Source organism: Mixophyes fleayi, chromosome 3, assembly GCF_038048845.1.
Source record: "Mixophyes fleayi isolate aMixFle1 chromosome 3, aMixFle1.hap1, whole genome shotgun sequence".
Taxonomy (NCBI): Eukaryota; Metazoa; Chordata; class Amphibia; order Anura; family Limnodynastidae; genus Mixophyes; species Mixophyes fleayi.
In genome coordinates, this window is record NC_134404.1 from 72,197,362 (window position 1) to 72,221,120 (window position 23,759).

Below are 23,759 nucleotides of genomic sequence, written 5' to 3' on the forward strand. Positions count from 1 at the left end.
TAAATGGTTCACCGCTAATATGTCCCTATAGCGATTGTATGATCAATTTGTAAGCTAGTGACCGACATAGCAATTTATACATTTTACAAAGGACTTATCTTATCGCTGAACATACATTTGTAGTTATATCGGGGTCCTGCTGCACTTAGCTGGCATGGGAGAGAGCAGCAGGATTGCTGGGTTTACTGCTCTGCATAGATTGTGCGCAGCTAGTTCTACACGGGCTTCTGTCATACTGTTCTGCAGCATATGTAAGGGCTAGTGTCCTATGTACATGGTGATGTATTTTACGCTTGTTTATGAGAGATATACACCGATCAGTCACAACACTAAAACCACTGAGAAGCGAAGCGAATAACATTGATTATCTTGTTACAATGACACTTGTTGATTGGTTGGATATATTAGGCAGCAAGTGAGAAGTTAGTTCTTGAAGTTGATGTGTTGGAAGCAGGGAAAATGGGCAAGTGTAAGGATCGGAGCGACTTTGACAATGGCCAAATTGTGATGGCTAGACCACTGGGTTAGGACAGCGCCAAAGCATCAGGTCTTGTGGACTCGCTCCAGTTTACTTTATCCCATTTGTTTAGAGAATTCATCAATAAAACATTTCAGACAACTGTCCGTTTGTAAACACTGTGGGTGATGAGACCTGCAATTAGTTGTCCATTATGTAAAGTTTGCTCTCTCTCTGTATGCTCTATATTTATGATATCTTCCTATTTCTCCCCTGCTACCTACATTACCAGCATCCTGAGAGGATTTTGGCAGGACATGTAACATTGGGATCCATCTTAAAGAGAAAGCTGGCGAAACCGTTCGCTAGAGGGTCCTACCTCTGGCCATTGCTGGCGGTAACCTCTTGATGTATTGTGAGAAGCTCTAAGTCTCACAAATCCTTTTCTCATAATGCTTTTATGTCTTAAGACATGTGCAAGTCAAAATACTCAAGTAAGAACACAGATTTTTAGGTCTGTATTTTACATGTACTGCCGCTGCGGTAAAATGTCTCACTGGGGGCTGGGCCAAAATGATGCGATTCACCGAGCTTTGTCCCCTCCGTCATCACACACCCTCCTCCCCTCCTGGATCTCCCAGAGCCTTGTCCCCTCCGTCATCACACACCCTCCTCCCCTCCTGGAGGAAAAGTTGGTAAGAATGACGTACGTTTCGGCCCCAAATTGACTTCTAAATGAGAACTTAAACAAAATATCTGTTGGTGCTCACAGCATAGGCTCCAGCATATCTGGATTTGTGTAATTACATTGCCTTCATCTTGGAGATCTTATTTACTATGGTTAATAATTGATTATGTTTTGCTGTCCCAAACTGACAGTATTGGTGCCTGAACTCTGGCAGCAATTTGGACAGAAAGGACAAAAGGGACGGTTGAACAAATATCATGTTAACAGTGTGTTCCCAGTGTTTTGCATAATAAAAATGTGACCTTTGATTTCACATAGGCAGGACTGCTTATGTCATTACATCCGAACCCATAAAGAGCTTCTATTTTATATATGGGTGTGTAAGGCATATTACTGCCAATGTATACAGTCTGCTGTGAAAGAACAATCAAGTAAATCTGGGTTCACATTATAAAAGACATTCTGTGCACTTTTGTCTGCTGTTTGCTGTGGCTGCTGCACTACATTCATTCTGTCACACAACAATATCATCAGCCAGTGACAAGATCACAAGGACCTGTTTGATAGTGAAGTCGGGAGGTAACCCATTTTGTGTGTGACAGGCTGCACTGCAGGCAATATTCAAGCCAGATACAGCATTATAGGAAGGACAACATACTTACCAACTGTCCCTCAATGTCAGGGAGACTCCCTGAAATAGGGGTGATCTCCCTCACTCCCTGAAGAGTCTGGCATTCTCCCTGATGCTGAGCCAGTACAAGACGTGGTTGGCTTCGCCATCTGTGGCATGGTGACACAATTCAGAAATTGTGTCCTATGTCCATGTATTGATGCCTAAAGAGGTGCCCATTATCATGGAGACCAAGATTTTATCAAAGACTGACAGGTAAGACTACATGACTTCAGTAATGGAGACAGAAATGTAAAAGACACCTCAGCCTCTAGAGAATTATTAGCTGCTTTTCTTTAACGCATAGTTGCCTACTCTCCCGGAATGTCCGGGAGACTCCTGCATTTCTGGGAGAGCAGGGCAACCTCCTGGTTCTCGCCCCCACAATAGATAAGCATCAGGGGGCGGAGCTTACAGATGCAAATATTGCGTCAATCGTTTAGAGGGCGGGGCCAAAATGATGCAATTCATCAAGCCCCACCACCGCATGCCCACCTCCCCCGGGATCTCCCTGCAGCCAATGAGGAAAAGTTGTCAAGTATGAAGAACACTTGTCACACAAATCCAGGTGCAGTTCCATATTTTGCTCTATTATTGCATGTTTCTTCCTGAATCAATGTATTAGGTGGGTGTCAGGGTCAGATAGGAGGAGGGGGAAGGGGCAGAAAGGTGCACCAGAGTGCTGGGTCGTAACTCAGCTAAAATAGGCTCGTTTCCGGGGGACTCTGTGCCGAAACACCACTTTGATCCTTAATAAATATCCCCCTGTGTGTTTTCAGGATCTTTGCAAGTTTACATTGAGTTCTCTTATACAAGAACAAACATCAATTCATTGAAGGACTTAGACATTCCTTTCTCACACATAAGTTATCTGTTAGGTTCTCCGACTGCATCCTTCCACTGGGGAACATATAAGTGAAAAGTAACAGACACAGAAAGGAAACTCTGACAAAATCCAGTCATGCCAGTAACTCAGTGACTGTAAAGAGGATCCATGGACAAATTCCTTGAAGTGAACACAAAAAAAGACACCAGTAGCTTCAATAAGACATGTCAGGGCATTAATTTACAACCCCATCTTATGCAATACAGATTCCTGTGTGTCTTGCCTGCTGTCACCAGATATGTTTAACTCTGCGCTAGAGAACAGAAACAACTGTATAGGGTAATACTGTTTAATATGATTTAACCACCATGGTTACAAAGACTGAGACAACAGCAATCCGATACAACATTCTGCAATCCATCCGGGGAGTGCAGATAATTCCACTATAGCAGAGGACTCCTGCAAGCTACAATTACTGTGTTTGTCAATGTTGTTTGAAAGGCTTAAAAAGCCAAAACAATCAAATAACTCAATTTTACTCCAATCAGGAATGATCGGATGCTTAGGGCCATTTACAATGCAAATGTATCTGTTTGTTTGTTTTTTATTCTTTAAAATGATGGTGTCTGCAATAGTATAAAATGTTACAATTTCTGCTGGAAACAGTGAGTGTATTAGGCTTTTTTCCAGCGTGTGGATTAAGTGCATAACTCCATCTATGTATGTACCCACATGTAACAATTATACTTTATGTTGCAGGACAGGGTTATCTAATGAGATTCATGGCGTTGGAGAGGGTGCAATTAGGGGGTCGTCTCTGTTTTATTGGAGGCCTTGAATTTTCCACCTCCTCACAGATATCGGAGGTTGGGCTTCATCCCATTTGTGTAGTGGGCCCTTGATGCCCTCCATAAAACTTTATACAAGAATGTAAATTTTTGGGGCCCACTTCATTCAATGCAATGACAAGAAAAAAGCTGTGTCCGATCAGTGCAATCAGATGTCATTGGGAAAACAGCTTGTGCTGCGGTTTTGATTGTTGATGAACATCTGATTTTGTTGTGAGTGAACGATGTGAGAGGAGCAAGATAAAGAGTGAGAAGTGAAACTGAGGACAGCTGAGAGATCAAAAGGGGCAACGCAGCAGTACATGGGCCCATAAATCAAGGAGGCCCCATTCTGGCATCTTGGCTAATGGACCAAAACTGCACCCATAGCTGAGCTGGCATGGGGATGGAGAGGCCCGAGGCCCTGGTCTGTTGTCCTAGACTGATTGTGACAGACTTGTTCTATAAGGGGTTGGGTCTCTGGCCTTCATGTCCTTCCTGGTGGTTGGCCCCTCCCTAATAACCAGCCACCATATTAAACCTCGACCGCGAGAACATTATAAAATGAAGGACGTTACTAGCCAAGCAGAGACAAACACATTTAAAGAAGAGAGAACAGGATAAAAGATAGGTAGTTAGTAGTTTTGCTAATAACCTGTCAAGAAGTTAGCAATTTAGTTATAACCTGTCAGAAAGAAAATATTGTCTATCAGTTATTAATAATTTGTCATTAAGTGTAATATTGTCTGTTGTTTTAGTCAGAAAGTTAGCAGTTTTCTGGTAACCTGTCTGTAATCAAACTATTGCCTCTCAATTTAGTCAGTAAGTCAATAGTTTGAGATAGCATCAGTGGTCGAAGTGGACTGGTAATACCATACTGCTACTTCTCCTACTGCCTTCATTGTAAAACTTTGATATTACATTCACATACATTTTCCATATCATCACTTTTAAATTTTCACTTTGACCACTGGATAGCATCTTTACAAGTTAGATTTACAAGTTAGATTTTGTTAGAAAGTAGGATATAATACATAGTAAGAGTAGTGACTTCATGAGTTGTTACTAAGATAAAAGAAAGTTAAGCACCGATGACCAGATTCCAGGAATCCATTATTATTATCTTTTATTTATATGGTGCCACATTAATGAAAACAAAGTAACAAACACTAGGGGATCACCCAAAAGAGTGGAAAAGGTAGACACACCAAAAAAGCAAAAACAAAGGGAAAAGTTAAAACAAACTGTAATAAGAAGTTCATATTAATGTGTAAACAGCATTCGTGCTTTAGCATATTTCAAATTGCAAGCAAGCTTGAAGAGCTTGGTCCAATATTTGATTAAATATCCTTTTAATTTATTAGACAGGGAAACATCAGCATGGCACAGGGGGTTAAAGAAAAGAGGGACAAGCAGCATGGCACAGGGGGTTAAAGAAAAGAGGGACAAGCAGCATAGCACTGGGGGTTAAAGAAAAGAGGGACAAAAGCAGCATGGCACAGGGGGTTAAAGAAAGGGGCAAAGGCAGCATGGAGGGCGCAGTGTGATCATAAGGGGGCATAGCGTGGTGATGATAAAGGGGCACAGTAATGTGTGTGTGATGACATGGAGCTTTTGGCAATGTAGTGTGTATGAGGTAGATGGTGGCTAATTAATGGCTGCTATTTTCGGGGTAATGGGAATACTATTTTAATGTTGGGGCTGGAGAAAGGCCTAATTATTAATCATGGATGCTATTGATTTAACGGTGGGGCTGGCTGTAATTTTCTAAATGTAGCCATTTTTTCCCCAAATAGGTCCTCCAACATTCCAGGATCCAGACAAGCCGCAACTAAAGAAACCAGCAGCCACATGTGGTAAAAGTGAGAAGAACAGGTAGGACAGAGCAGCATAGTGTGTGAAATGTTGTGATTCTAGTAGGGACAATGCCAATGTTTGGTGAGTGTTTGGTGAGCCCAGTGGGCGCAGGCCAAGACTGAACTCTTTCTGTACATACTGCATTCTTCCTATACTACACAAGGGTGCTAGATGTCCTGAAAGTCAGGAGTGCTTGGACAAATGTCACGCTCTGGGGAATTCAGGACCTAGTGATTTTATTGTGCTAGCCACGCCCCAATGGCACATTGCCACGCCCCCAATTGTGTGACCACACCTCTGAAAAATTTAGCGCCGGCGCAATTTTTTTTTGCTTACTCAACTATAAGGGGGGGCACCATGAATTTGTTGTACCGGGGCCCTGAATTCCCCTTGGAAGCCCTGTCTGCCATACACACATTGAGGCTTATGTGGTCTTTCCCCAAACTACACTGTCAAGAAGCCTTATTATAATTTTGGGTCTTGTACCATATGTCTGTCTAAACAGCACTATGTGTGTGTGGATTGTAAGTGTTCCATGTGTCTAAATGTTGGTCACTGTTGCATTATATAATCGCTAACAGCTAGTACAGTAGGTTTCATTGACCATGTATGTGTATATTGTGTCACAAATTATTAATATATTAATATTACTAGTAACTATTATTAGAGGTAATATCAAAACATTGATAGTGCTAAGTGACGTAATAGGCTGAACGTGCCTAAACTAATGATTGGGGTCTGACAGGGACTTAATATTAATGGGGGTTAATGAGGATGCAGAGGCCAGCCAATGAATGCACAGGGAGGGTCCATAGTTCTCACGTGAAATATCCTCCCTCTGTGGGCGGCCAGTCTCTTCCTTCCTGCATCGCTTGGAAGAAGACACAGGAGTCACAGGCTCAGTATCATTTATCTCAAGTCCTTTTATTTCACTGTTTGCAATCTGTCTTCCGTTCTCTCTCTCCCTGTTTTTCTCTTTATTCTTTCTCCTGTCATTTCTTTCTCCCTTTCCCTGCTTTCCCGCCTTCCCCTCATATACCCTCGTTTCCCCGCCATCTTAGATTACCCCCTGTACATTTCCTTCCCCTGTTCCCTGTCTTCCCTTCGCTATGCCCAGACCCAGGAGAGCGGTTCACGTCCCCCCTCAAGTGTTCACCCAGGTGGTGGGGCAGTCAGAATCAGGTCCCGGGCTCCGGAGCAGGTGGTGTGTTCGCGCGACTCCGTAGTCTCTGTACAAACAAGCGGCACTACAGGCAGTGAGGAGAGGGGATCCTCTTCCCCTTTTCTCTCACTGTCATCACACATTAGCAACATCAAGCAATGAGGGGAGGCTGACAACGACAACCAGGGTGCCTGGGCTGATAGGAGGGCTGTTAAAAGCACTACTCCTCCCTTCCCCCCCCACTACTCGTATCCACGTTACAGAGGACAGTCCCAATTCTCTCCCTCCACTCCCCCTAGGCTGCAAAGATCCAAGGTGCACACCCCCCTTGACCCCCGCCCATTCCTTCAAGGGAACACTCTAAGTGGGCCATGGTTGCGATCCACCCGCCCCCCACCACTTATGTCCTTCTCTTTTGACCCCCCGCCATCCCCATGGGCTGTTAGACAGAGAAGGCCTCAAACTGCCTGGAAGCAGCAGCCCCCCATGACTCCCCGCTTCTATTCTCTCTGGAGTCACTAGCTTTAGGTGTGCAATATCCCATTGATTGTACCACCCCAATAGTCACTCGGAGTTGGTGCCCGGGTTCCCCTCACATACTCCGGTAGGCACCTAATGTGTCACACAACTGGCCGTAGTCCAAATATAAGAATGGCCCTTCTAAAACCTCCATGTCCAAGACAATAGGGAAAATTTCTTTCATGTCACAGTTACACAATAGGTTTGACCCCACAAAATCATTCCTAACATCCAAAGACCTTAAAGTCTGGGCAAAGATCCGTCCTACAGTTCCAGATAAAAGAAGACGCATTGACAATAATATACTTAAACAAATCCTTAGTGTATTGCCAGTGATAGCAACTGATTCATTCCAATCCCTTCTTTTTAGCTTTTTCCCTCGCTTTTTATGGAGCATTCCGCATATGCGAGTTAGTTGCCCATTCCAGTGAAAGTCATGGCGCTGCTTTGCTAACTAGGAACATTGTGAGCACTGATACTCATGTGTATTATAAAGTTGTTAAGTCCAAGACTGACCAATTTGGAAAGGGCCAATGGCTGTTTTTACCGGCTCGGGACGACCAAACTATATGTCCAGTGGCCCTTTGTTCAAGATGGGCAAGGGTACGTCCCCAGGTGGGAGACATATGGTTGATTCATGCTGCTGGCTCCCCCGTGCCGAAATTTCAATTCAACGCTCTGATAAAGTTATCCCTGGCCAGAATTGGTTATGATCCTAAATTATACGGCACCCACTCATTCAGAATTGGGGCAGCTACTGCTGCGGCCGAAATGGGGGCTCCTACGGAGGCTACTAAACAACTAGGTCGTTGGATGTCCGCAGCTTACAAAAGATACATTAGGTCCCAAAAGGAAATCCCCTTTCACCTGGCTGGTAAACCAGGGCTAGACTGCTCGTCTCATTTTATCGGGGGCACAAAGGGATTTTCTCCCATTTTTTCCTTGGATAAAGGCCTGATTAGTGGTGCACCTCCAGCGTTTTCATGGGTTTTTACCTTCGTTTGGGTTACTGTGCTTCCCTCTCCCCACCCTTCCCTCCTTTCGTATATTCCTGTGCTGCAATCGTATTAAGAGCTTCTTCTCATTTGCCTAGGTGTCACCCCCTCAAAGATCATGGGCCATTCTTTTGTGTACTGGGTTTAGCTAAAGACTGGAGTTCCTTCCCCTTGCCAGTTAACATCAGATGGGTAGGGAAGAAAGGATTAAAATGGGAGTCCCTTATCCCATTAATTGAAGACGAAATTAAGAACCAACGCTCACCAGATATACTAGTTATTCATCTGGGAGGGAACGACCTAGGAGTTGGTAAGGCCTGCTTGTTACTATAAGGGAAGATTTAAGGACCATCTGGTCAAGATGGCCTGCAATCACTTTAATTTGGTCAAAGATTATAAAGCGCTACGGAATCTGCGGGCGCTATATAAATAAATGATGATGATGATGATGATGAAGATTATTCCCCGAATCACATGGAGATCTCAGGTTCCTAGCAAAAAGATGGGCATCATCATGAGGAAGATGAACAGGTCCATAGAGCTAGTAATAAAAGAGTAGGGGGTATGTCTATTGATCACCCTTTAATAAGGGTGGAGCAAGGTCACCTCTTTCACCAAAATGGTGTCCATTTGAACAACGAGGGTATGGTTATTTTTAATGAGCACATTTTTGCACAGTTGGGCAAGTCAGTGAGGTCATTGTAGTGGCGAGCTGTGATTTAGTAGAAGCCTCAGCTGTGGTAGGAGAGCGGGCAGTCAGCGGTTAATAAGCAGAAGGTGTTACCGGTATGGCTGGGGTCATTGCCCCTTCCGAAGTATCGCGACTCATGGTCCTTCAGAGTGACGGACCCCTTGACAGGCTTTGAGCAGGCGCCAATGTCGAGTCCAAGAGGGGTGCAGTCGCCTCGTTAGCCCAAATTTAACACAAGTCAATCGCAAAGGAGTTTACTCCTGGGACCAGTGGATAATGGTATCACCTTCCACTGTTTGACTTTGTGTTTTGGCTGCTGACTGCTCTGCTCTCGCCGCCATTTCTAGTTACTTCATTTAAATAAAATAAACAATTACCTTTTGCCAAGTTACATCTGTTGTCTGTGTGTTTATTCTTGGTTTCAAGTTTCAAGTTATAAGTAATACTTTCAAGCTATAAGTAATACTTTCCATTAAAGGTTTAAGTTCATGGAAATTGACATGTGACCTATGCAGTTTATGCATGGAGCGCTTACTTTGACCTGAGTTTTATGTGATACACAAAGAATGGAACATTTCATGCAAATGGGACATAAGATGAGTTAATGCAGTTAATGAATATCTATTTTCATAGAAACTGCAACCGCACCTAGTAACATCTCCAGTGTGTACGACAAACACATACTTCAAAGGACATTGTTACATAAGGTAGAGAGCACTAGTGTGACATTTATCAAGTGAATGACAGCTGCTTTGCTGCCCAGCCGTATAATGCCCATAGGTGGGAAAGTGGCAGCCAAGGAATCAGCTTCTGTCTTCGATGCTTGGTATAATATTACTATATTGTGGCTGATGGGGTTTTAATGGCAGAATAATGGGGTTTTGTGGTGATAAGAGGTGGCTGTATATGGTGGAATAGATGTAGTATATATATCTTTGACAGGGATGGTGATGCTGTCCATGTAATTGTGTATGTAATTGTATTGTATATGTTATATATGGTAGTCATGAGGATATGAAGTATGTGCTGAACACTGGGTTTTAAATGATGAACATGGCATTTAACTTTCTGCCACATTGCATGTACTAAGGTTTTACTTTTTGACATAAAATCTGAAGTACTATACAGAGCAATCTATCTATATGATATTTGATCATTTAAGCCTTTGTTAACTATGTCCAAAGAGTAATAGTGTGAAAAAGAATTCTAGTTGACCGATATATGACCTTAAGAAGATAATAGCTTGTGCCATAGAGAGATACAGCACAAAGTACAGGACCAAGGCACGACAATCTTCCCTCCAATCTTAACTAACTGCGCTTACTAATAGTAGATTTTACATATTTGAGTGACTGATGTTGATGCTCTGCTTATATATGAGTTGATAGCTCGTTTTTTTAATACAATTCTGTTACATTTTATACAGACATAGAGTGCTGTAGTGGTCAAGTCATGTTGGGTAACAACATGACTTTACCACTGGACATGATTACGACATAATTCTAATACACTCTATACAGCAGGGCTGGACAATCTCAGATGCCAGGAAGTCACAAATCCTAAAAAGTAATTGCGGCTGCCTCACATTTGGGAGTCAACTCTATCACTACCAATGGCTGCACATTTTACCTGGCTCCTTAAAATAGCCTGTTGGTTCCTAAAATTGACCGATTGTCTCCAGAATTCTACACTACTTTGGCCACTCCCACTCCATCAACATAAGACACTACACCTACAGAACATAACCTGACCACCAGATACAATCATAACACAATTGTATTACACTCTATACAAGGATAGGCCACCACACTTAGGCTGGGTACACACTACAGTGTTTTTGATTATTTGGCCAATCAAACGATAAATGACCATTCGGTCCGATATCGCATTAGTATGTACGCTCCAACGATGAACGATAATCGTTCCAAAGCACATTGTATTGTTTCATTTGATTTTTAAACCGGACTAAAAATGTGGTTCAACGATGGAACGATATCGTTCCAATTCTGCGGTGTGTTTGCACTCACGACCAGCAGTGTCCATAGACCTCTAAGTAGTGTGCAGAGTCATAATCATTTCAGCTGATGGTTATGACAGATGAAGAGCACAGATCCGAATGCAAATAGTGTAAAACCTGTATAGTGTGTACACGAGAATTGGCATGCTGATCGGGACTCTTTTTTTTCTGTCATTGGTAAAATCTTTGAAGATGTTGCATCGGGAGAAATTTTCTGTAGTGTGTACCCAGCCTTGCCCAACATGACCTGACACACTAAATAAAATCATAACACAATTCTTTTATACTCTATACAAACATAAAAACACTACTCTTACCCTACGTGACCATTAGATATAATCATAACACAATTCTATTACACTCTATACAAACATAGGACACTACAATTACCCAACATATCACAATTCTAGTACACTCTATACCAGTGGTCGAAGTGGACATTTAGAAGTGGTGGTATGGAAAATGTGAAAGGAATTTGAAAGTGGAGAAGTGGCGGTCTGGCATAATGCCATATACCGGCCCAATACGAGCACTGCTCTATACAAACATATAACACTACACTTACCCAACATGACCTGACCACTAGATACAACCATAATACAATTTTACTACACTCTATACAAGCATAGAACTTGCCACATCCAATCTGACAGGACAACTAAATACAATTTAGGCTCTATGTAGACATAGAACAGTGCATCTACCTAACATGACCAGCCCACTGAACATCATCATAATACAATTCTAAAGCATTACTTTCTCTAAGGAAATAGGACACTAAACCTGTGACCTGCTCACATGACTAAAATACAATAAAACAACAAATGCCCATGAGACATGATTCTTATATTAGTTTATTGTATTTCAAATAATCATATTTAATACATTTTAAAACAGAGTTGCCATCCCTACATAAAACTACAAAGTATTCCAATGTCTTTAAAACAGGAACAAGGAATACCTTGATAGAATAAAAGCATAGTAGAACATGAAGGATCTGTTGCAATACACTGTTGTGAGGCACTTGTTTTACTTCTTATGCTTTTTTTGCCTCACAAGCACAACTGTCATGCAACACTTTATCAGTTGAGCTGTTTGTTCTATATCAGCGGCACTTTAGACAGAGCTGTGAGGATGGTTTTTTGTTTTTGATGGAACAAGCAAATACCTAATTAAACGTCATTTTTGTAACAAAGCTGCAGTGGAAATTGAGGATAATAATAAACAATATACTTTAACTTTGTGCTTTATCATGCTTCATCTATGATGCAGTGGATCTCATACAGGAGAAAATGCTCTAAAGCCCAACAAGCCACTCACACTTGTTGTGACATCACTAGCCCTGTCCCAGTGTAGCCTGGCCAGCCCTGCTTCTGACATTCCCCAGAGTGATGCAAGACTGAGACGTACTCGTTGGACAATGTCGGCGTTCTCAAGTCTGAAGGGAAGAGCAGACAGAATGCTGGACATACAGTTATGCACTATATATATATATATATATATATATGCCCCAGTGATAAATAGACCCCATAATGCATTAGACGGATATAGTTGTAAGCAGAGTGAAGTGCTCTCCCAGGCAAACATGAATAAATAAAATAGGAATCCAGAACCTGGTGACTTGTTCTCCTTAAGAACAATGTCCAGTGCAGTTTTGCATGAATGTTGGTGATACTCTTCACCCAACAAAGGGAATCAAAATATTACAATTTGTCAAAAAAGGCAGTAAAGTCATTAATGATGTGCACAGCACACTGGTCTTAAGAAACAACGTGTTTGTAAATGAGGAAAAGGAGTGATAGAGGACGAAGGTTAATTGTTAGGGACAGTGCAGATTAAAGGATAGCATTGTTTGTAATGTTTCATGAGTTACTTATCTTTTCAGAGGACATACATGTACAAATGGGCCAGAATTATTTTTCCACCAAAACCGTCACCTTTCATGAAAAGCCCCCGATAGTCAGTGATGGTGATATCAGACAGTAAGACTTGTGTAATGTTTTTATACAGCACATGGTAATATTGGCAGGGAAAACTCTCAGTGATTGATCTGACACTCTGAATATGCCAATGTGTTTTTCTATTTATCTACCAAAAAGAAAATAACTTCTTCAATAACTCTTTTTTATATGTTAATGCAAGTGGCCTATAGATTATGATTTTAGGATTACGGGTTTATGGGAAAAAAATTGCTATTGAACACAACCTACAGAAAACGTCTAGTACCAGTCATTTAGGAAGACCCCAGATTTGTACATGATCATAAGTCTACTAAGATGTTATTTTCTTAAAGAAGCACTCATTTTTTCAGTTATATCCCCTAATTAGTGCTGGCACTTGTGGCTCCCCATGTATAGGCATGCCCTGGCAGCCATGGGTATGCTGACGCTTGTAGCACTACAAGCACCAGCATGCCTAAACACTTAATGGCAGCCTGGGCATGCTGGGGCCAGGTTACAATATGGATTTAGACATTTAATAATTTAATATTACCACACACCTACTGCCTCAGGGTTGTGGGAAGAGCCCTAGTGCTATCAGTACAAGGCTGGTTAAACTTAGGGGGCAAGGGCATGCATTTTTTTTTCATGCAGGCCCGAACTCCCTAGGGAATCCAGCCCCATGCTGACCGACTTAGGGTCCCCCTGCCATAATTCCAAACCAGTCCTGAGGGTATCAATGATGATGATGATAATGCTACAGCCCAGGCTGGCAAAAGCCTAGTGCTGATAATAGTAAATTCGAGGGGTCCACACACTCTTTGTCTTCCCAATTGTGCTAACACCAGCCTAAGTTGGCAGCACTGGGGTTGGTTAAGCTATTTGGGAAGGGGGGAATAAGTGGCACGCCATTTTTAAAAAAAATATTATTAATTATATATTTATCTGCCTTACGTGGCCGCTGCAACATTTAAGTGTGTCATGAGCACCGGCCCATAAGACAGACAAAGCAGTGTGTCTTACCTAGTGTGTGCTATTTGCATAGTATTCGTGCGAGTCACACGGATCTAAAGATACGTGCGATTCGGAATCCAATGTAAATTAGGGAATGCAATTTACACTTACGATGTAAGTGTAAATAGCATACAACAATTTGAGACAAAAGCCCTTTCTTCAGTCGCATATATTTTACAGCCATTAGATAAGAAAGAACATGTAAAAATTTCTAAAACTGAATTATTCCAAAATTCTTTTCATAGTTTTCTTACGTACTGAAGGTAGTCCAAGATATTAGACTGAAATTAATTTAGTTAGTTCTCCTGATTATAGGCATTCAAAGATCTGTGCAGTTCTAAGGATAGAAATGGGACTATGCCTTACTTTGATTTTTCACACCAATCAGTTTTCAGCAAAAACGCATAAAAACTGCATCTAAAATACACATTTTTTTAATGTGGTTTTGCTGCTTTGAGCAGGACTCTGGTGGTGGAATGGAAATGATAAGATAAAACCCGTAGCATGAACAGAGTTTCTGTGCTTTGAAGCTTAGGTGTGAACAAGCTCATTAAGAATAATATAGTTCACATTTAATGTTTTGAAGCATGAAATAACACATGGAAAATTCATTACAAATACATTGACGTAAACAGGCCCAATGAATTTTCTTGTTACTCTAATAGAATTCAACACTGCGGAGATTAGGGAGATGTTCTGTGTGAATTGGCAGAGTGGCACTGCAAATTATGATTCTAAAATTCACTTGTAAACATTAAATTGTATATATATTTATCAGTGGATCATTCATTTTAACGGCCATACAAGGCATTCAAGTGTTCAGCACGCACCCCGCACATGTACCTCACACTGAGATGCGGTCAATGACCCTGCACATGTACCTCACACCGAGATGCCAGCACTGACCCCGCACATGTACCTCACACTGAGATGCCATTACTGACCCCGCACATGTACCGCACACTGAGGTGCCAGCATTGATCTCACACATGTACCTCACACTGAGATGTCATCAATGACCCCGCACATGTACCTCACACTGAGGTGCCAGCACTGAGCCCACACATGTACCGCACACTGAGATGCCATCAATGACCCCGCACATGTACCTCACACTGAGATGCCATTACTGACCCCGCACATGTACCTCACACTGAGATGCCATTACTGACCCCGCACATGTACCGCACACTGAGGTGCCAGCACTGATCTCACACATGTACCTCACACTGAGATGTCATCAATGAACCCGCACATGTACCTCACACTGAGGTGACAGCACTGACCCCGCACATGTACCTCACACTGAGGTGCCAGCACAGACCCCGCACATGTACATCACACTGAGATGCCAGCACTGACCCCACACATGTACCTCACACTGACATGCCAGCAGTGACCCCGCACATGTACCTCACACTGAGATGCCAGCACTGACCCCGCACATGTACATCCCACTGAGGTGCCAGCACTGACCCCGCACATGTACCTCACACTGAGGTGCCAGCACTGACCCCGCACATGTACCTCACACTGACATGCCAGCAGTGACCCCACACATGAACCTCACACTGAGATGCCAGCACTGACCCCGCACATGTACATCACACTGAGGTGCCAGCACTGACCCCGCACATGTACATCACACTGAGATGCCAGCACTGACCCCACACATGTACCTCACACTGACATGCCAGCAGTGACCCCGCACATGTACCTCACACTGAGATGCCAGCACTGACCCCGCACATGTACATCACACTGAGGTGCCAGCACTGACCCCGCACATGTACATCACACTGAGGTGCCAGCACTGACCCCGCACATGTACCCCACACTGAGATGTCATCAATGACCCCGCACATGTACCTCACACTGAGATGCCAGCACTGACCCCACACATGTACCTCACACTGACATGCCAGCAGTGACCCCGCACATGTACGTCACACTGAGATGCCAGCACTGACCCCGCACATGTATATCACACTGATGTGCCACCACTGATCTCACACATGTACCTCACACTGAGGTGTCATCAATGACCCCGCACATGTACCTCACACTGAGATGCCAGCACTGACCCCGCACATGTACCTCACACTGAGATGTCATCAATGACCCCGCACATGTACCTCACACTGAGGTGCCAGCACTGACCCCGCACATGTACATCACACTGAGATGCCAGCACTGACCCCGCACATGTACCTCACACTGAGATGCCAGCACTGACCCCGCACATGTACCTCACACTGAGATGTCATCAATGACCCCGCACATGTACCTCACACTGAGGTGCCAGCACTGACCCCGCACATGTACATCACACTGAGATGCCAGCACTGACCCCGCACATGTACCTCACACTGAGATGTCATCAAGTTTTCACTCACCAGAATTCTGAGTCTGTGTTTCCATGGCTTCTCTACCGATCTGCCTGTCTCTTCGAATTTTTCGTGCTCTCACTGATGTGTAAAAGCGAGAGTGCCTACGGATTGGAATATATCGGGGCTGCTCGCACCCCTCCATATTTTCCTCATCTCCTTCTTCTTCCTCTGGAGTCTGGTGTTGTCTCATTCCAAAGACCTGCGTTGGGGCCCTCGTGCCAAGTCCCATAACGCTTTCTGGTTCTCTAGTAAAACGCCTCATCTCTTCACCTCACCTCAATATGAAGGAGACAGGTGATCCGTCTTCATTTCATGTTATATCATCACTGTGGATGACAAGCAAAAGTATACAAAAATGTAATTAAAAAGTACAAATACATGTCTATAAGCATTTAACGTGCCAGAAACTGGTTATAATTACTATAATATAGTAAAATAACAGAAGGAGAAGTATTTCATCTCTCACTATTCACAATTTGCCACAAGACTATCTTCTGTCTGACATCACTGGTTTGTGACCTGTCACAGTAGCTAGTCACCTTCTGCCACCCTATAACATTTTATTTCCAGCCTGCACAGGAGCACCAGCTCCTATCAAGCCAAACATTATCTGTGAAAATGCATGACGAAACTCTACAGCCATTAATTCCTAACATTTTATACTTCATCAATGATTTGAGCTATGATAAATTGTCAAAATAGAGCTTTTATAACCATATTACTTCAAAACTCACATGAAAATTCAGATTTACCACGATAAAACTTTGTTGGAAACGTCACGAACCTGTAGGCTGCAATTGTGCCCATAAAAACCTCAGTCTGCATTATAGCTTACTCTTGTATAAGCTTGAAGCATAGATGCATATTTAATTTCGAAACAGCAGAAATACATAATCTTTAATTGTAATTCTTTCGTCTCGAGCTGTGACTCGTTACATGAAGCAGGAGCTTGGCATTGCAATGGTTGCTGAACTACATCTAGCCGAGCATCATGAGCAACAATTTAGCATTAGGGTCGTTGTCATAAGATCGTATTGGAGTTACCGTCTTCTGTGGTAGACGGCTGCACTTCTGGTAGATCAGCCAAAGATATCACAACAGTCAATTGTTTTGGTTTAACTAGCCGCAGCTAGTTTAATTCACCATGCTCAAAACAAACAAAATATAAACAAAAGTTCCTAGCCTATCACACAGGAATGCCCTCTCTCAAGTGAGGGACCTTGTGTCCCACACACGTACAAAATACAGGACTTACTGGTCACCATTTGCAGTGTCTCTCAGGAGGCATTCAACATCCTCCTCAGGTCTTAGAAAGGGAGGAAACCGCCTAGCTGCGTTTTTATCAGCACCTTGAAGGAGCAACTCCTACTTACCAGCAACTTACTAGCTGGTTGGAAAACCCGAAATGGGCCTTATAAATGGAGCCCCACCCTTCTCTCTCAAGTTATACCCCAGGGACCCTTACCAACTTTTCCTAAACCTGAACACACTCTTTAGGAAGCTTTTCTCCACACACAAAGACAATTTCCCTGGAGTTTAACAGCATATAAGACAGACAGCCTGGGACATATATATCTGCCATTTGCCACTTTCCCAGTGCTTGTGTCACAGTATTTACATCCATAAAAAGTTATGAAGTGAGGGAGTGCGAGAAATTCTGTCATGTAAGTTTAACTGAGTTGGGGATGAATTGTGTAATGAAGTGGCATTATGTGATAAGAGGTCTGACTAGTGGCGGAGGCACAGTTTATGGTACTAAAGGTTGTGTGCCTACTGTCATCCATTATATAAATTCATCCCTCACTATGAGAGACATAGTTAGGAACAGGGAAAGCGCAAAAGCTTGCATCATTAAGTTCTACATGTAAATATATATATATATATCTACTATATAAAAGCCTAGTGGCGTGTGTCTGTGTGTGAAAAAAAAAAAAACAAGCTGCAGCGCCACCTGCTGGGCGAAGTTATACACTGACCTAATAAATTCTTAGTGTGTGTGGGGGAAAAAAAAACTCAGAAAGGGCTGAAATTTGATATACTAAGATGTTTTTAATTTGTTAATTTAATTTGTTAATTGTTAAAAGTGTTTATAAAGATTTTAAAAATATAGATATATATATATTTCTTGAAGGAGAAGTGACAGTTGGGAGTGGTTGGTGGTTGGTGGGGGTGACAGTGGGGAGTGGTTGGTGGTTGCCGGGGGTGACAGGGCAAGAGGAGTGTGATACTCAGGACCGCTGAGAGAGATCCCTGTGTCTGGATAGATGTGGCGATAAAGATGAAGGATGAGGTGATGGAGAAAAATGATGAGGTGGTGACATGTGGACAAAACCACGTTAAAAAAGGGCGCTTGCGTCGGGAAGTAACGCTCTTCACCTAAGGAGGCCTGGCCTAGCCCCAAATGCATGACAAGAACCTTTTTAACACCTTAAGTAGCTTGATTTGACTAGAATGCATGAGTATCATGCACGGGTTAACTTGTATATGTATATATATATATATATATATATATATATATATATATATATATATATACATACACACACACATACATATATACTGATTCAGTTAATTGCTGGATTGATTGTACACTTTTAAAGAGGCGTTTGAGAATATATTATAGGATAACAGCTGTAACATGGATGGTCAAGCAGTGCCAATGACTTCATGTAATATTTTATTTTTAATATGCTACTATATATTTTTTTTTTAAAGACTTTATTTTTGCAAGGGTCAACTGTAAACATCAGACAATGACGTAGTGAGTTACATGAGCCAATTTTACCATAAGCAGAGAAGAGAAGCCTTGAAAGAAAGTATATAGATAGTAGAGACCGAGATAGAGGCGTTGTGGCAGACCACCACAAACAAAAAAGAAAGAGACAGAAGAGCAGAATATCGATAAGAGCAGAAAGAGAAGGGGAGGGTGGTGTAAAGGGTATAGAGAAGGCTCCAGGTGGAATGATGTTGAAGAGTCATGTTAATAAAGGAATTTGAATTTGGAAGTATGAAGAAACTATATGTCTAAACATGTTCATTTGATGTTTAGTAGCAGACGAAATGCCAAGGTGGGAGGAGGAAAACCTGGGGGACAAGGGGACGTCACTTTGCAGTAATTGTGATGCAAAGTTCCGAAGCTCCATCCAAAACAGGGCAACCTTGGGGCATTGCCACCATATATGGAGGAAGGAACCCTCCATCCGACATCCTCTCCAGCAAGTCCTGGACGAGTCTGGGAATTTTTTTTTGTTTGGTTGGGACCAAATACCATTGATATAAGAGTTTATATGCATCATCTTTTAATTTCACACTGAGCTGGAGGCCGTATTGGTTCTTATTTTTTCCCAGTCTTCACTATCTAGAGCAGTTTTAGGTAATTTGCTTGGAAAAGCAGACTGTATTGCTTAGTGATGTGGATGCCTAAATATGTAATATTTGTTTGGTGCCACTTGAAGGCGAATTGTTAGGCGAGGGATGATCTAATTCCATCCGTAAGTTAAAAATCAAGAATTTATGTTTTAGAGAATTCATTTTGTAACCTGAAATGCGACAGTAAGTATTCTATTATATTTTTAATATATTTGCCATATTGGGTGACATCCAATGATCAAGCCTACCAATTACTTGATTGTATTGGTTGATTTTACAGTTATTTTGAGTTATTCTTGCTTAAGAGGGTTTAAGGCTATCTGAAATAAGCAGTAATTACAAAACAGATTAATTTGGAAATGATGACCTTTGCTCAAAACCTGAAAATTATTTCTGGAGCAAGAATACAGTACATAAGATACAGTAAAAAGTGTTTATGCAAATATATTGTGCAGCTGTGTGCATAATTTGTGGAGCTAAAACCAAGAACAGCACACAGAGTAAAAAAAAATATAAAAGCAACAAGGAGCAACTTTAATACTCAGTCTTTCAGCTGGCATGCTTCTAATACTTTTCTGTAACCCTCTTCCTGTCTGTAAACTTCTGCAGACTATGTTGAAGAGTGGTAATATGCCCTAGCTGTCCATCAGAAACAAGTTCCTGGCTATGCAGGATAGTCCAATAAAATCAGGACTATCCTAATAGAATTGAGTCAGTGAGATAAAGGTATGTTATTTTATTGACCAATGGAAACAAAAATACAAGCAAGGGTTGATTATTTTTATTTATAAAGTGCTTTAACAGAAGCATACATGAAAAATGTTTTTTCGGGTTTTTAACATTGAAGTACAGGGTGCTGAAAACTTAAGAAAAATCAATAAAAAATAAATCTTGAGTCTATGTACAAATACACTAGGCCTGATTCATTAAGGAAAGTAAAGCTAAAAAAAAAGTAACTTTGCACCTTGGCAAAACCATGTTGCATTGCAGGTGGGAGATAAATTTAAAATGCAGGGACAGATTTATAGTTGGGGAAGGGCATATCCTAGATCAACTTTACAATTCAGTGTAAAACAAAAGCTATCAAGTATTTGTGTGCTACATTAAAAAAACAGCCAGTATTTAACATATGTGCAAAATAATAAACTAATTTGCACTCCCTGGATTGTAACATGATTTTTTTCTGGAGAAAACTTGCTCCTTTTTTGCCTTACTTTCTTTAATGAATCAGGCCCACTGTCTATTGTATGTATCTATATTGATCCTAAAACATATAGACATGGTCAAAAATTGCAATTGTTGTTCAGGCCTGTGATGATTATGTAGTATATCTAATGACTGATTGTTATTTTCTGTTGAATTCATGTATAACCATGTGAATATTTTATGTAACCTCTCAAAGTATGCTTTTCTGACTGACCTTGGTGACCTGTGAAACTTGCCTGATAGATAAAAATCTTGGAGGAGTCTGAAGCCCAAAGTTGTAAACCGTCTAGTCACTCATGCAGAGCAGAGGCGAGAGATTCTCTGAGGCGCCCAAACATATATCTTAGTGATAGATAATTTACTTTGGGAATTAATCTGATTTAATTGAAAGTGTAATTCCTAAGGTGGCGGTGAAGAGCCTGTAAGAAGGGTTTAAAATCTTCTGCTTTGGACATTACTGTGTGCATTTTCAAGAGGGAGTCTATTCAGACAGAAATGTCCCAACTTCTTCCACTGTGTTCTCTTACACACACATCAAGTCTACCTAGTAATTAGTACTCTGCTTTTATTTCCTATTTTATTTTCTGAAACTCATTTGTGTAAACATATTGTATGTCTTGTTGTTAATTTTTGTAAATAAGCCTTGAAAACATTTTTCAGATTAAATACATTTAATCTAGTGTATTCTCCGTAATTCTTTGTGAATTTACGAAGCCCAGGGAGGCTCATGCTACATGTGTATGTGACTTAAGTGTGAAACATTAATAAGTGGTTCTGGTGAACTTAAGGACACCATAATAAATCCTTTGTGGTGGCAGAAAAGGTATATTCATTGCTAAGTGACTAAGGTGATGCCAGTCATGACCAGCTGTTCAGACTGCTGTATCTGGGACAGGCTGTGCGTTCGTGACAAGGCCAAACACAGAATAGAGAAGAAATGTGATCTATGTGACTTTTACTGTGGAGTGATTGTTGGTGTCATATGGGTTGTTTCAGTACCTCAGAAACTGTTGATCTCTTAGGATTTTTACACACAACAACAGTCTCTAGAGTCTCTAGAGAGACAACAGTCTCTAGGGTTTACAGTGAATGGTGCTCAAAACCAAAACCAAAAAACATCCAGTGAGCAGCAGTTATATGGGTGGAAACGCCTAGCTAATAAAAGAAGTCACAAGAGAATGGCCAACCGGGTTCCAGGTGGCAGGAAGGCGACAGTTACTCAAATAACCATGGATGGTATGCAGAAGAGTGTCTCTGAATGCACAGCACATTTAACTTTGAAGTGGATGTGCTATAGCAGCAGAAGACCACACAGCACCCTGGGGATCACCACACAACATATAGCACCCTTGGGACCGCCACACAATACAGAAGGCAACCTTGTGACCTCCACACAATACAGAGGGCAACCTTGTCACAGCTACACAACACAGAGGGCAGCCATGAGACTGCCACCCAATACAGAGAAAAAAATATAATTTATATGGAGATAAACAAACTGTGCAGATAATGTGTGAGGATGTGATTAACAGGTGTTGGTTATCTTCATACCTAACACCTCAAATGGCCAAATGGGAATGTATAAGATTTGCTATATATATTTATTCTTTCATCAAGTGTTCATACATCTGAGCAGACTTCAAAATACAAAACGTCAAACCCAGTTAACTGTCAGTGGCACCAGGGTATAATATCTATTGAAAAAGTTGGTCATTTTGTTATAAGAAAAGGAACCAATCCCTATGCTAGTACACACAGGCCATTCACACATGTATGTTATATTTTCACATATCCCCTATTGGGCCTGTTGTCACATAGCCACTGTTGGGCCCATTGACATATATCCCCTGTTGTCACATATCCCCTGTTGGGCCTGTTGTCACATATGCCCTGTTGGGCCTGTTGTCACATATCGCCTATTTTCACATGTCCCCTGATGTCACATATTCCCTGATGTCACATATCCTCTGTTAAAATACATTTTTCCTACCTGTTGTGCTGAGCGCCGGTGACCTCAGTCTGGGATTGGGTGGTAGTTGGTACAGCATCAGTCACACACAGCCTCTGTAGAATGCAATCTCCGCCCCACTCAGCAACAGGCAGCCTCGTGATTGGCTGCCTGTTACTCTCTAACTACGGGACCGCCTCCTGGCAACCAGGGAAGCCACCAGCGGATGGTCCACATCACCACCCCACACATCGCCCCAAACCCCCCTCTCCGCAACAGGTGCCTTCACTCACAAAAAAAACATTTTGGTTTTCTTTTTCCTCCTGGCTGGCCTGGGTCTATTTCTGTGGAGCAGCCTGGGGCTGCCGTCTTATCAAGTCCATTGTTAATCCAACCCTACCCTCTGGTGATTAGGCCGTAGCTGCTGTCATAGTAACCATAAAGTAGCATGGGGGCTCTTACAAATGCTTAGTTACACCAGGCATTCTTTTTAATAGAGCTGTAACATAGCTGGATGGAGTTTAATTGCTGACTGAGCCTATGGTCGTGTGTATGAGAAGCAACACCAACAGGAGCTCACTTCCTCTGACAAAACATATGTATAAAGGCAGATAGGACAGAAGTTAACTTCAAGCACTGAATATTCAGAATGTGGTGGTGAATGACCTGTGAGGGGTGGGGTGATACTGACGGAAACAATTAGGGAAACTGTCAATTTAACTATGTCTCCAACATTATCACAGGCAGAATTAGCTATGAACAGTAAAAATGTAAAAAAAAACTACAAAATTTGTGTTAATTCAAATGTGTAAGGAGATCTGAGTTACAAATATCCTATAGTGCTGATGTCACACTTGCCAACATTTAGGTGTTGTCCTCCAGGAGGGGGGCATGGTGGAAGGGTAGGAGGGTATGGTTACTGCAATTCGTGTCATTTTGGCCCCACCCTCCGTGACAAAAGCAGAATTTTTGGTAAAATTGCTTGCTCTCCTAGGAGTCCAGGAGACCTAGCCAGAATTCAGCAGTGGGAAAGAATGGCTGATGTATTGCTTCTAATTCTCCAGAATAGGTGTCAAAAAAACTTATAATGACCAGTCATGTAAAAATAGTGACATAAAAGGTAAAAGTGGAAGTACAGGGGGCACAAGTAGTAGCAGATGTCAATGATTATTGGATGCATATA

General features: G+C 41.9%; 1 protein-coding gene across 3 annotated transcripts in view; it reads right to left on the minus strand.

The window, feature by feature from the left end:
• The window catches only part of NGEF (neuronal guanine nucleotide exchange factor), a 305,718-nt gene that overhangs the window by 71,682 nt on the left and 210,277 nt on the right, over positions 1 to 23,759 (minus strand). For all 3 annotated transcript variants that reach the window (XM_075201742.1, XM_075201741.1, XM_075201743.1), the window contains one exon: positions 16,060 to 16,379. In XM_075201742.1, the coding sequence (XP_075057843.1) occupies positions 16,060 to 16,315 (256 nt within the window). In that variant the 5' untranslated portion in view covers positions 16,316 to 16,379. The remainder of the gene's footprint in view (positions 1 to 16,059; positions 16,380 to 23,759) is intronic.